This window comes from Leptosomus discolor, chromosome 19, assembly GCF_034619465.1.
Source record: "Leptosomus discolor isolate bLepDis1 chromosome 19, bLepDis1.hap2, whole genome shotgun sequence".
In the NCBI taxonomy this organism is placed as follows: Eukaryota; Metazoa; Chordata; class Aves; order Leptosomiformes; family Leptosomidae; genus Leptosomus; species Leptosomus discolor.
The window spans coordinates 8,890,014-8,904,201 of NC_141409.1; the positions used below are offsets into that span (position 1 = coordinate 8,890,014).

General features: G+C 50.5%; 1 protein-coding gene across 2 annotated transcripts in view; it reads left to right on the forward strand.

Moving 5' to 3' along the window:
* The window catches only part of NUP214 (nucleoporin 214), a 44,917-nt gene extending 40,364 nt beyond the window's left edge, over nucleotides 1-4,553 (forward strand). For both annotated transcript variants that reach the window (XM_086475568.1, XM_086475569.1), the window contains exons 34-36: nucleotides 2,629-2,771; nucleotides 3,621-3,645; nucleotides 4,328-4,553. In XM_086475568.1, the coding sequence (XP_086331694.1) occupies nucleotides 2,629-2,771; nucleotides 3,621-3,645; nucleotides 4,328-4,361 (202 nt within the window). In that variant the 3' untranslated portion in view covers nucleotides 4,362-4,553. The remainder of the gene's footprint in view (nucleotides 1-2,628; nucleotides 2,772-3,620; nucleotides 3,646-4,327) is intronic.
* The last annotated feature ends 9,635 nt before the right edge of the window (nucleotides 4,554-14,188 follow it).

Genomic DNA, 14,188 nt, shown 5'->3' on the forward strand with positions numbered 1-14,188 from the left:
GGCACCCACCTGCCAGGGCACCCCTGAGCTGTGGGAGGCTTCAGCGAGGTGGTTCTGCTGGGTCCTGGTGCTGCAAATTGGAGAGTCCCTTTGGAAAGGGTAAAAATAGGGACAGCTCAATTAAATCCCCGCAAAGAAGGATGCGCTTGTAGGGACGACTTAGCTTCAACCCAGCTGATACTTTGTTCAGTTCCAGCTTTGAGCCATTGTGCTGCAGGATTTTGTACTGAAACTGGATGCGCTCAGTGACAACGTTGGAAGCTTAAAGATCAAGTGGGATTCAGAACAAGCAGCGTGGTGATGCAAACAGAGGTCTTGCGTAAGCGGTCTGCAGCCTCAAGAAAGATAATTCAGTGGCTTAACTTGGGGGAAGTTTTGAAAAATTCTTCTCTATTAGAAAGGTGCAGACTCGGTCTGATATTTTCAGAGTTGTCCAAGGAATTTGATTTTGATTTTTCAAAACCTTTAAAAGAGCGTGCAAAATTCCCAGGCAGCTTTACAAAACTCGAAATCTCGCCACAAAATTTTGAGCAGTAGTTTAATTCTGCAGGATAACGTAGCGCCTGTGCAGGGCTTCCTTTCTGCCTTTCTTTTGAAGTGAAACTAAAAATCCCAAATTTGGAGAAGTTACTTGCCAGTACGTTGTGCGGTATTAGCTCCAAGTTCCTGAGAACGCCCTGCTAACTTAAAATACAAGTGATTTACTGCTGCTTCAATTCTGAAAAATCTGTATCACTTGATAAATGGCTTGGGGATCAGAAATAGAAACCACCATACTTCTTCAAAGCCTGCAGTTCCAACTGTTGGTGAGCAAATAACGTTTTGCTTTCATAAACTAACCTCAAGTGCCTCTCAGTTCTGTTTTGCATAGCAGCATTACAACACACTTGAAAATCTGGGCAGGATAGGTTTGATTAAACTGTTACCAGGCAATGACTGTATCTTGTGTCTTTTATGTCTGAAAACCGAATCTGTCCGTAGCTTAAGCTGTTTCTCTGCTCGCATGATGCTTAGCCTTTTCCAACAGGCCTGTTCTTGTAGTTGTGACTGAAGGAGCAGTTTGAACCACAAGTTTCCTTGTCGCTCTTCTCACCTCCACTTCCTTTTGCTGGGTAGACATGATTTGTGTGTGTAGTGGCATAGTCCTGAGAAGGTGGAGCACTGTAAAAACCTCTTGTTCTAAAACTCGTCGCCCCATCTTGTGTCTCTTTTTAAAAAGAACTACAAAACCTGTTCTGCCCTTCCTGAGAAAACCATCTTCGTGGTTCTGAGGTGAAATTGTCTGCAGGGTACGTGGGTCAAGAGCCGAAACAGACACACAGGGGACAGGTATCGGGGCCAAAGATGCAAAGTCACTGAACTGCCCGTTGTCTCTAACGCTCTATGTGGAAGCAGCGTGTACAGTTGACAGTGCCTGGGACAGGAGAGGTGATGTCCTTTACCAGATGAATTGCTTGTCACACTGCTACAAGGGTTGTCTTTTATCTGGAGAGATATGTTTTGATGTGGGTTTTTTTGGTTTGCTTTTTTTTTTTTTAAAGTCTACTAGATCTGGCTGGATGGAGAGGTGGGTTAATGTGCTGTCAGTTCAGGTTGTAAGTCAGAAATGACAGGAGCTTGGGTGAGGCGCAGCCTCGCGAAGCTGGTACGCTGTGTGATTTGACCAAGTGTCTGCTCAGGGGAGGGCTGGTGCTGGGTTAGTCCTGGCAGCGTTGTGCACTCGCAGAGCTTTAGCAGAGCTTGTCTTTTGAAAATTTTGTGTCTACGTTTTGCCCAGTTTGTTAGTGAAATACTTGAAGCTTGTTTTTTGAGTGCACCTCTTACGTTCAGGACTGGGAGAAGTGTATGGGGGGAGCAGAGAGCCGTAATGCATATTGTGGTCTCATTAGCGCGTCATGCTGATAGCTCTGCGATGCCTGGTTGGACGGAGTGGGTGGGGAAAGGAGAAAGACCAATTTCCATGTATAAAAGTGTTTCTTATTTCAGTCCTCAAAAGCAATTAGGGAAGTAATCCAAAGGTGGTGGGGAGAAGTCCAGGTAGGTGCAGATCTTCAGGAAAGCACTGGAACTGTGTGGGGTTCAACATGGGCTGGGGAGAGAAAGGAATTGAGAAATCTGCAGGCGGTTTGCGTGGGCAGTGGGTAAGGTACCCTCTGAAAGTTGGGAGTCTGGGTTCTGTATCTGCGCCCCGCTCTGTGCTCTGGCCATGAGCAGCTCGTACCAGTTCTGTGTTTGCTGCCCTGTTTGTGAAATGAAACGATGCTGAACTTTAGAGCTTAAAGGGCAAAAACTACACAGAGGGGGAATTTATATATTCCATTTGATGGCTGGAGTTGGTATTTCCAGCCACTTGAAAACATGCCCTGTGTAAGCATGGACATATTTGCCTTTCTGCCCGGTGTACATTAAGAATGGGAGCTGAGCAGATGGTTGTGTGTACAATTGTCTTTCCCAAACCAAAAAATCCATTTCCAGAATGAGCAATTTTAATTATTCCTATCAGATGGTCTCGCTCTTTCGATGTGTCCTTGTTTAAGGAGTACACTGTTACCATTGCAGGTATGGGCACAAACTTCCAGTGTAAGTGAGAAGATGCTTGCAAACGCAAATTTTCTCTTTAAACTGCAGGTTTGGTGGTACCAGTAACAACACAGCATCGTTTGGCACGCTAGCAAATCAAAATACCCCGACATTCGGATCGCTGTCACAACAGGGTACGGGTTTCGGCACACAAAGCAGTGGATTCTCAGCTTTTGGGACCGGTGGAGGAGGTAGGAGAAGCTGAAATATAACAGACCTTACAGGCCCTGTGTCTCCAGTTTTCCCTGGAACTTGGGCACGACTCCTCAGCTCCTGGTTAAAAATCTGCCTGGGCCTGGGCCTGCTATAGGGGAGGCACCATGTCCTGGAGAACTGAGCTGCAGGGTGGGGTGTAGCATCTTCTCAAACTTTAGCTCGTGATTCCATCACTGATTTGCTGTGGCATGGCAATAAATCACACTTCTTCTGCACAGCTCATCAGATTACTGCTTTTCACCCCTTTTTGTGGGGCTGCTCTTTCTCCTCAAAGGAAAATATTGAGAAATGATGAGTGTCTCTTCAGCGCTGTATGCATGGGTATCTGTGTGTAAGTACTTAGTGCCAGAAGAATATGCACTGCAAAATTGAGCTAGAACAGCAATAGCCAAATTTTTATCTGCTGTAATTCAGTGAGGCTGCAGTGATATACAGAGGGCTGAGAGCAGAACCTTTGAGAGGCGATGCGTTCGTTGGTGGCCTGCCTGTCACCATTGCCTTGCGTTAAGCACAAACTCCGTCTCAAAGAGCAGCCCTCTGCTTTCAGGGGGAGGTGAATAAACCAGGCACTGGGAACGCGGTTGCTGCTGATGAATGGGCCGAGCTGATGAGCAGTGAAAGCAAAGCCCTCTGAGGAAGCGAGGCAAGTCACTTTTCTTCGAGATGGAGATTTGACTTTCATTGTTTGCCCGTCGCTCTTTCCCTGGCCTAAGGCAGGACAGAAATGGTTTTCAGTCTGCGTGTGGGAGGGGATATTTGCTACAAATCTTATGCACTCATTTTACCTTTTAACAATTATTTTTCTAATCTTGTGTTTCTTTCAGGGTTTGGTTTTGGATCATCTAACACGTAAGTACCATTTTGTGTCTAAGTCTTCATTAAAAACAAAGTAGAATCGGAGTAGAAAAGTTGAATGTTTTACGAGAGCAAGCTCCGAAAGCAGCAGTAACGTACTAGTTCGATTTCCTTTTTAGTGGCACTACAGAGAGCTCAGAGCCCGGGCTCGGATCGTGTGCTTTCCAGGGAGGTTAATCTTTCTTGTAAGAGGGAATTTTCAGTTAGATCGTGCTCTTTCTCCACCTCTCAGGCACATGATGTGTGTGTCAATCTAGTAGCTACTCCATTTATTGGGTTGAAACAAGGAATTAAATGAATTGTACTTTTCTGGCTGAATTGAGATGGTGACTTACAGTTAAGGAATAGGGCTAAAAGCTGAGGTTAACTGTCACCCGCTCTGCCACTGGATTACTTTTAGCAAGTCTCTTCAACTTCTGTTTCCCTGTCAAGTAGAGAGAGCACGTGTATCTCCAGGTGGTAGGCTCTAGAACGAGCATGAGGACGTCAAGTCAGCCTCTGTTGATGCAGTCTCGGGTAGAAGATGCTGGAAATACCAATGCATTCTTATCAATAAGCTTCTGATACTGGGGAGACTGGGAGTTTGTTTGGAGATCTGCTGAATTAATACTGCCGGAGGGAGACTCCAGCACTCATTGCTGTGTTGGGTGTTTTTTTTTTTTTTCTTGCTCCACAGATCTTCCTCTGGATTTAGCGGATGGAGAAGCTAGGGAACATCCTGAACTCCCCTGTAGAACTGTGCCGTAGCTCCTGCATTCATGAGTCGCCTACGTGGTCAATATCCAAACAGCTTTTCTTTTAAATACGAGTTCTCGGACTTTTTTTTTTTAAAGAAAAAGATTTTGCTTATTTTTATGCAACACTTGTTCTCGCTCTATATTAAACTATTTTATCTGCCTTGATGTTATTTGTGTTGGAAGGGTTTATCTCCACGCATCTGGAAGAAATAGATGTATGCTGTGGTTACCAGCCCCGTCCTGGGCTCAGCTTTCTGTTGTTCGCCCCTTGCTGAGACAAGGGAGTAGCTCCAGTTGGTTCCTGATATAAACCAGCACTTTTTTCATTGAAGAGAATGACTGATTATCCTAGGCTTTTAAGAAAGGGCTGAAGTTTGCCCTGCTAATTTTAAGTATAGGATGGGGCACATGCTTATCTCTCTGAAGTGCTAAAACTGAGTCATGTGTGAGCCAGAGGCTTAGTGGAGAAATAGGAAATTATCTGAGGAGAAGCTGGCAGCGTGCAGAACACGTTCCCATGGCAGTAGCATTCAGCCAAGAGGTGGGAAGTAAAAGCTCTCCTATTTTTACCTTTCTGTAAATTTTACAGAACTCAGAAAATAGAACTCAGGTTATAGGGAACAACTTCTGGCCCTTGAATTAGAAGTGTGACCTCCGTCCAGAGGCATTGGTGGCTTTGCAGCTTATGCCTCTGGCTGTCGGATTCTACTGTCAGCTACGTTTTTCTGAACGCGTATGAGGTTGTAACTTTTCCCTGTAGCTTTAGTCTGTATCGTTTGTGAAATTCTCGTATGTTTATACTTGAACATACTGAGCAAATGTTTTAAAGAATGCCCTGAAGGCAGTCTGGACAAACACTTTCTCTGTTTGATGCATCTGACCTCCGTGAAACCTCTGAATGATGTAATAGGTTTTTGTTGCTCTGTGAAAAATGCATTTGAAATAACAGCTTATGTATTAGTTGGATACATGCAGATCGGATGGTTTTATCTTGTTGGTCCTATTAGGACATTCTGGAGTACTTCTGCTTTCTCTGTTTTCAGCAGAAACATTCTAATGTTTTTTGGTTTTTTTTTAATACCACACAGTATGACGACAAGTGTGATTTTCTGGTTTGGTGGGCATGTGGCCACTCTTTGGAATTGTAAATAGTTGATAACTGCTTGTTTTCACATCCAGTGTTATAAACTAAATACTTGTATCTGCCAATGGTTCCTGAAGAAATGGCTTTTCTCAGTCACCCTAAAAAGTTAGCGTTTGTCCTAGTTGTGGAACGTGTCCTTCCTATCTCTGCACCTGGGAATGACCTTAGGTAGGTTCCCTTTAAAAAGAGCACTGAAATGCGGGATATATAGTGTACAAGGAGGGCTTATTTATAGATACGGAGAGGCTTTGCAAGGCTGAAGGCTCGGAGGCTTTTACATACGCCCTGGATTCTGAACCCTGGCACGCCGCGTGTCGAGTTAGCGCTGTTGTGGGGTTTTGTTTGTAACCTCCCTTCCCCTCGGAGGGAAGAGAGCGAGCGCTGGCCGCCCTGGGCCCACGGCGCTAGAACAGAGGGGGAAATTGTCTGCAACTTGCTGGTTTGGAGATGGAAGAAAAAGCTGAAGATGGGTTGAAGCGTGCCCTGCCGGTAGGTTGTTCTTAACTGCACAACATTCCCTAAGGCCTAGAGGTGATACTGCTGTTCTGCTTTCCTTCCTCTTTATAAATAGCAGCTGGCCCAAACCATTGACCTTAAATTCTTTGCGTTAATCTCCCCTCGCTGTGGCATGCGACACCTCCTAGCAAGGCCGTATCAGCTGTGCTCCCCCAGATAGCTAATAAACCTCTTGCTATGGAGAAGATTGGCTTGGTAAGAATGTGATGTTGGCATGCTGAGCCATTTAAAGTTTCTTTTTTGGAATGATGGGAGCAGTTGGGGGTTGTCCCTGCTGCGCTGCTTGGTACCTGTTTAACTCCTTTACCCTCTGCAAGTGAAGGGCCATTAGAATCACTCCAGATCCTGACTGAACACGCATTTTCTTGCAAGGCTTCCAAAATCGTGGCTGAAAGAACCCAACTCCCTGACCTATCTGCTCTCGAGAAACGGGTGCTGCTCCCGGTTTCCATAGTAGCTGCTGGAGGAGCTGAGCAGCACAGAGAGGCTGATCGTGAGCACAAGCCTACAGGAATAGGCACAAAACGAAGCAAAGGCGACTTTGAAAAATCTGCATTTTTATTAGATGATTCAGGGACTTGGCGAGTACCTGTGGCGCTCGGTCGGTGGTTGCCAGAAGCTGTTGCGGTCTGTCATCTGTGTTAGGTGGCCTGTGATCTCATGGCCTCCGTCCATTTTCTGGTGGACAGGTGTCCACTGAAGAATAAAGCTGCTAACACGGGCAGCCCCGGTCTTGGCAGACGCGGTAAAGAAGCCAAGGACTAACTGGGCTTGGAGCTGTCGCTTCAGTAGTTTTTGTGGTCCGTGCTGGTTAATCCTCAAATAACGTAACAGCGTCTGTTCCACGACTGCTCCGCAGGAGCTTGTTTTGTCTGTGCTGATGTGGTTGTGCTTTTTTTCTTTCCCTGCCATTTCAGTATGAGAAGAAATCTTCCAAGGCTTTTATCAAAGGTGAATTCTTAATTATTTCTAATGAGAGAACACACTTCTTTTCCCCTCCCCTGAGACTATGCCATGGTCTCGAGGCAGTGGAAAGCCGCGTGCTGGCGATGCTCTGCTGTGGCAGCGCGCTAATGGTGTTACAGACTTGTGGGCAGAGGGGAGCCTGAGGCATAGAGAGGATCTCCACAAACCCGTGGAGACACCAGACCAGGGATTTCTGCTTCCTCGAAGGCTAAAAGAGCAACAGCGAGCCCTTTTCTGGAAAAGGGGCACAATGTAGCTTTGTCACAGAGAGCCGCAAAAAGAAAGAAGAATTCTTTCATCTCCTGTTTTAAAGGTTTTTTTACTGTAGAATACTTGGCGTTCCAGCATACGGCTGTCTCACAGAGCCCCTGTATTCTCGGCCATACCCCTCTGCCCAGATCTGTCCCCTGGGAGGGAAGGACGTCGTTTCTTTGGCCCTTCTGTGCCGCAGCGCCATGGTGCGGCGAGGCGCCCAGAGGACAAATGCCGATGGCATCCTGAAGTTCATCCCCTGCTGCCAGCTTTTATCCCTTGGCTTGCCTTGTCCCTCACGGCCACCTCCCTGCCCGAGCGGTGCCAGGGGCAGAGCTGATGTGCCGCTGACGGAAACCCTGGGAGAAACCAGACGTGTTTCTGACCTGCTCGTCTTCAGGATGGGCTCACCAGCCTCCCCAGTGAGCTGCTGTGGGATGGGGGGTGTGGGGGTGTGTGGCGTGAGTCTCGGGGATGAGTAGGATCCCTGTGAGAGCTGGTGGAGGGCAGAGGAGTGCTGCTGGGCATCTCAGACCCTTGCTGCGGGGAGCAGGGAGCGAAGCGGTGGAAAGGTGAAGGCTCCCTTTGCCAGGGAGCGAGGGGCACAGTCTCAGCCGGTGCTGGGCTCTGCCCCTTGCCAGCGGTCCTGCACAGAGCTGCCTCCCTCCGTGCTGTCAGCCCCTGTACGTGTCCCTGCTGCTGCAGGCCCGGAGGCTGAAGTGACGTTTTATTTATCTCTTCTTAGTTTTCTTATGTCCTGCCCTTGTGTGTTGCTTTCAGCATTGCTTACAAGGGAAAATAATCCTGCATGAGGCTTTGGCATGAGCCTCTCTGGTAGTGCCCAGGGAGCTTCTGTTCCTAGATAAATGTCACGTTGAGCCCTAGGGGCTGGGAAGAGGCAGCGGCGGCTCAGGGGGATGAGCAGCCCTTGCTCGGCAGCGAGGCGAGCCCCAGCCTTCCTCAAGGCCTTCCGCAAGGCCCCAGGGTCCTGCAGCCATCGAGAAAAGACTGACTCTTCCTCACCGAGGGATGAGCTTGGACGTGGCAGCACGTTTTTTGGGCTCGACACCTACGTGTGCCCGTGGGCTTCTGTCCCTGCTCCCTAAGGGCCCCCCAGTTACGCTCAGCACATTCCTTGTCTCGCACCGTTCCCACCTCCTTTTCTGCAACTTCCAGTAGGTCACAAAGCTCCTTCTCTGCGAATGTGGCTCTGGCTCCTGCTGCAGAGCCAGGACTTCTCCGTACGTGCCTTCATCGCACCCGTGCATGCTTTGTGCTGCCAGTGCCTGCACCCGAGAGCTCCTGCCGTCCCTGACCAGCAGATACCAGTGAAGTTGCGCGTTGCTCGGACAGTACGGCCGGGCGGTTGCTCAGCCCCGGGGCTGCAGCACCGTTCCTGGGCACCCACAGCCGTGGGCGATGCTCTGGCCTCGGGCTGCAGCCCTGCCTCCTCACAGCGTCCTGTTCCAGCGCTGGAAGAGACCACCGCCCTCTTACCCGCAGCCCCCTCTCGCTCCCAGGTCAGTGCTCCTTGCAGAACCTCTCTGCAGCTCTGCTCCGCAGGCGCCAGGAGCTTCTGCGCTGCACTGGGCTGGAATGGTGTCAGAACGGCTTCTGCATCAAAGGTGACGTAAGCTGTTACTCTACTTTGAGGGGGAAAGAGGGGGGACAACCCCCAAGTTAGGAATCGTGGTAGGGTCGGACCCCACTCTCCAGTGCTGCTCCGCTGTGTTTGGGCGTGTTGCCAGGACCCTGTACCCGATGGGTTTGTGGGGACCAATTTACAAAGGTGTTGCTAAAGGCGGCCTTGGAAATCTTGATGCGGATTGTTTGAGGAGCTCTGTTGTAATTACATGGATGCAACACGTATTTTACTTTATTTTTAATAGATGCTTCAAGGCTCTTCAGTGCATTGCTAAAAATATTTTGCTTTAAAACTTGAAAGCATGAAGGAATAAAATGAGTGTTTGCAGCTGTTGCACAGGAACGGCTTAACAAGATGTGAGATAGAAGAAACAGGAACCAAAGCCTGATTTGCATCAGCAGAGGGAGGTCCCTGCAAAAAGTTTCAAGCAGGGACCACAGAGGCCATGGGGTATTTCTTCAAACGAAGGGACTGTTGCCTCAGTCTGCTTAAAACCGAGGTTAGAAAAATCACAAAGCCAAGTGACAAAACCTCTCGAAAGGTGAAGTTTGATTTCTGGCCTCAGCGTTCACCAGTGCACTGCAGCAAAGGATTGGTGTTGGTGTTACTGGGCTCCAACACCACCTGGGCTCTGCTGGGTTCAGCAGCCGATGTCCTTCCCACCGTCCTCCTGATCCTTCTCAGGGGCTTTTCCAGCATCTCTGTGCAGACAATCAGCGACCGGGCGCTCTTGGCTCTTTCAGGGTGTCACCCAAAACAGCTGTGAGCTGGCTGGTGTCCCCTCTCCACCCCCCCCTCCCTCCAAAACTAGGACATCTAAATTTAACCTGTTATCAACAGATGAGGCTGGAGAGTTTCCACTGTGGAAAGGAATCCCGCTCACAACCTGCCCTCTCCTCTCCTCGGGCTCCATCCTTGCACATTCTTTTCCTCCAGCCCTGACCTCCCATACGTTTCATTCCTCCCCTTCCCCTCCTGCACTGGGGTTGGTGTCGCTGCTACGTGCTGGGGGAGCTTCCCAAACTGGCCGTGTGGCTGGTCGTGTTTTAGGCGGGGGGGCACACACCCCTCAGTGCTCTGTGGGTGACGGTACCAGGTCTCTCCGCAGCAGCAAAAGGCTCTTGAGCTGCGAAGGTTGGTGCAACCCTGAAGGGGCATTAACAGGCTTGTAACAGGCTCTCGTTCGCTCCAGGCAGCACCCAGGAAGATGCAGCGAAGGGGAGGCGCGGGTGCGAGGTGCACCTTGTTGGGGGGTGCCCCACAGGTAAGGGTCCAGCCCCCTGCGCTCAGGGCACATGCTGGGAAAGCCCCGAGCGTGGTGTGGCCAAGCCAGCCCAACCAGGCGGGAGGGTCCCAGGGGTGGTGGGTGGGTGCAGCAGCCAGCCAGTCCTTCCTCTGCTGCTTTTTGGAGAAGCCTCGATGCTTCTTTGCAGGGTGGACCAGAGAGCAGCGAAACTACTGAAAGAACAAAAGAGGAAAAAAAAAAAAAAAAAAGAGAATCCTGTGCCAGCCTTGGGGCGCAGCCAGTGGGAAGAGAGCCGGTGGTGGGATGAGCCCATGGCAGGAGGAGCTGGAGTACAGACCTGGAAGGTGCCAGGGCTGGGCCCTGTGGATGAACGGGCTAGCACGGGAGCTGCCCCCCGCTCTCCGAAAAAAATCTTGAGTTTCCTTTACTGAAAAGCGAGCAGACCCTAAATATGAAAAAGGGGGGGGGGGGAAATAATGACACAAATACAGCGTGATATTTGAAAACCCGTTGTACACTGCAGCAGCTTTTCACCTCCCCTTCGCCCAGGGCTGAAAGGGCAGGGCTGCTCTCTGCTGCCGGGGTACCGGAGCCCGGCTGAGAGGCTGCCTCTCCCCAGATGCGGTATTTACAGCTAACGTCTGACCAGGCTTCTGCTGAAGAAGCCAAGGGTGTCAGGAAACCAAAGTGTGCAGAAGTTCAGCTGCTGCCTGTGCCAACGGGCTCGGCTCTGTCCTGCCGTCACAAGATGCGCAGCAGCCTGGTAATGAAAAATGCAGGATGTTGGCGGGTATTTTTAACCAGGAACCTCCACGCTCTAGCTGATGCGGCGTAAAGGCTGACAGGGGTAGAAAAGGCATTCACGGTAAATAAGGTGTTTATCGCCACCTTGAAACGTGAACGCCGAGGTGGTGGAGCCGTTTGTGTAAAAACAGCCACCGCCCAAACGACTCCAGGCAGACGCGTTTGAAAACTTCACTTTATTTCTCTGTCTCTTTTATAAAAGCAGGGTTTTGTTTTTTACATCTCTGTAAATGTCCAGACTCGTTTTGTTTTCACAGTATCTCTGCAAGACCAAGGACGATGCTTATTGCTGCGCCGGGAGCCAGGGCAGGAGGGACAGCGGTGCCGAGGCTCGGGCAGTCCTCGCCTTCCCTCCCCGCTGCCGGACCCAGCCTTGCTCTCCGCCGCGCCGGCTCAACAGGTCTCCCCCTCCCCAACGCTGCTTGGTATCTTTGTGGACCCTCCGAGGGGCTGCCTCTCTCTCGTCTCGGTGTCGAGGGTAGGAAACGAGAACCAAATGGTCCGTGATGCTGCTCGGCGCGTTGGCCGCGCTTGACGGCGTCTGCCAGCCCCTGCCCTGCTGCTGGGTGGGGGGGAGAGGGTGCGGGTGAGGGTCTCGGCCAGGGCTTGCCCCGCTGCTTCCCACTGTGGACCACTACGGGGTTTTGACAGGGATGGTCAGGCTACACTCTGAGCTCCTGGGGTGATTTGGGGCGATAAGAGCCGAGTGTCACTGATAGGTGAGGCAGAGACAAGCTCGCATACACCAGTACCCCACGGTGGTGCCCCATCACCTTCCCAGCATATACATCCTTTGTGCATTCCTGGCTCTGCAAAAAGCTGCCGGAGAAGGAGCTTTATTTACCTCTGCTTATTTACCACCTCACTCGGTGCGGGATGCCCCGGGTCCCCAGACATTTAAGTCCCCGTTGGGACCCTGTCAATCCCCTTTCTAACCATATGGCCATTAACCCGCCGCATCAAGAGCGATGTCTGTAGCACCTGTTACTTCCAGCCCCCCTTTCTTTTATATTCAATCTGTCCCCGTCAGTTTTGTAATGAAGCAGCATTAGAAAAACATCGCTTTTAATCACAACACATGAAATCTCAAGAGGCAGCATCACTTTTCTATGCCGTGTCTGGCGATGCGGATGGAGGTGGAGGGGCACGTTTCAACCTAGGCACGGGATAAAGGCATTCTTTGGGAAGGGAGAAGTCCATGCAAAGCCGACCCCAACGTGAAAGTTGAATATCATATTTACTGCTTAGCTGGGTCTGTTCAGTGCAACAGGACGAATTAGCCAGGAGGTTACTATCAAATTGCATGGATGCATCCAGTCCACCAGGTAGAGGGAGTAGGAGGAACCAGATTTACTTAATGCACTGGGAGGCTAAGTCCAACACAAAGCTAAGTGGAAAAGGACGTTGGTGTTCCCTGAATGTGGTTTTTGGTGACTGAGAAGAAATCTTTCCTTGGAATTCCTTCGTGCAGCTAATTAAGACAACTGGGTCCGATTCCTTCGACCCATGCTGACATCAGTGAGAACTGTAAGTACTCAGCACCTGGAGACAAAGTGAATACCAGACATAAATATCCCTTCTGCTCCCACCCGCGGGGCTGCCCAGAAGTGCATCTAAGCGGTAGCCGAGATGCGTGCAAGCGTTATCAGCTCTTCACCCACAGCTCACATTTTGTCCTCTTCTGCATGTATTGCCTAGGAGAAATTACAGACAAGTCCCAAAGGGCTGTGCCACTAGAGCTATAGTGAGGACTTGAATCCGTGTGAGAAAATGGACTTTAATACAGAGAGTGACTGTGCAAGTCAAAGTCTCCCTAGCTTCATCCTTTATAGTCCCAAAGCCTAGATTTAGGCAACCTTTGGCTCGTGGATTTGGGTTTGATCCAGTCCATTCGTTCGCAAGCTGCTTGTAATGCTGAAACTTCCTACCTCGGAGATCTGCCCGTTGGAGAGAGCAGCTCTGTGGCTGAGCATCTCTGGAAACCAGTGTGTGGAGGAGGGCGGTCTCCCCTGGAAATGGGGGTATGGTTGCAGGGACCCAGGATCCTTGTTTGCTGGTTTGAGACTGTCATGGAGGGGGGGGAGGGGCATATCTTCTGAGCGTGGTTTCCCCAGGCAGGTGGTGATGTTGAACCTGTTGCTTGAAGTAGACGTTGTGGCTTTGGAGAAGCGCGGGAGGAGAATGTCTTGCTGGTAACGTCCTCTGTGGAGGATGGAGATGGCAATAGCAGCGAATTGGTGCCTCTCCGAGGGGAGAGCCTTTCGAGCAGCGTGTGTGTGTGGTTGTGAGGCCTGTTCAGACCAGCTCAGCAGGGCCAGGCTTGTACCTGGCACGCTGAGCTCCCTTCGGTCCTCGCTCTTGAGGCAGATTGTTAATAAGAGGAAGAAACGTTAGGCAGGGGAAGGAGCTGCAGAGGGAAGGGGAAGTGATCTGCCTCAGGCCATGTGCTGCAGCAAGAAAGCAGATCCTCCTCCTCTCCCCGTCCTGTGCCCTGTCCTCCAGATGCCACCTCTAGCGCAGAACTTCCTCCGCCGGCAAACCGTGCCTCTCCCGTTCAAACGGCTCCTCCGTGCCGCCTTCCCCTGCAGGAGCACAGCTGGCTGTCTCTGAAGCCACCTGCACGAGGTCCTTACTAAAACCTACAGGTTCCACCTCCTGCTCCAAATGCCCCTCACTCACTGGAGGATCTGCACCCAAGACTCAGCTGTTGCCCTGCTTGCACCTTCTCACGCGTTACCCTTTGCTACATAGATGTTTGGGCCGTGACCAGACAGGTACAGATCCCCCGCGGCCCTGTCTGTACCCCGTTCCTGACAGTCACGTACATCACGACATCATTTGGAAGAAAATTGTCTACTAACCCCAACGCGATTTGTTATCATGGGCAGGAGAGTTTTTCATAGCTTTTGCATCTAGTGTTTGCTAGGAATGGGTGCCTGTTATTTTCAGACGTGGCTGTTCCTGAATTATGGATATTGCTGGGTAGACTCAGCAGATAAGAGCTGCCCTCGCTTACACCCATGCATCTCCACTGACTTCAGAAGGTTCCTTTTTATATCCTGTTCCACTCGCAGCACCATCATTTGGATCTCATGGGAGAACGGGGCAGCAGAGCTTCACCCAACAACAGCCGCTGCACGAGCCGTTGGCTCTTATGCCACGAGGAGACGGCGGGCCAGCTGGGCAAACACCTGCATGTCCTGAAGACAAACCCAAAGTGACATTTC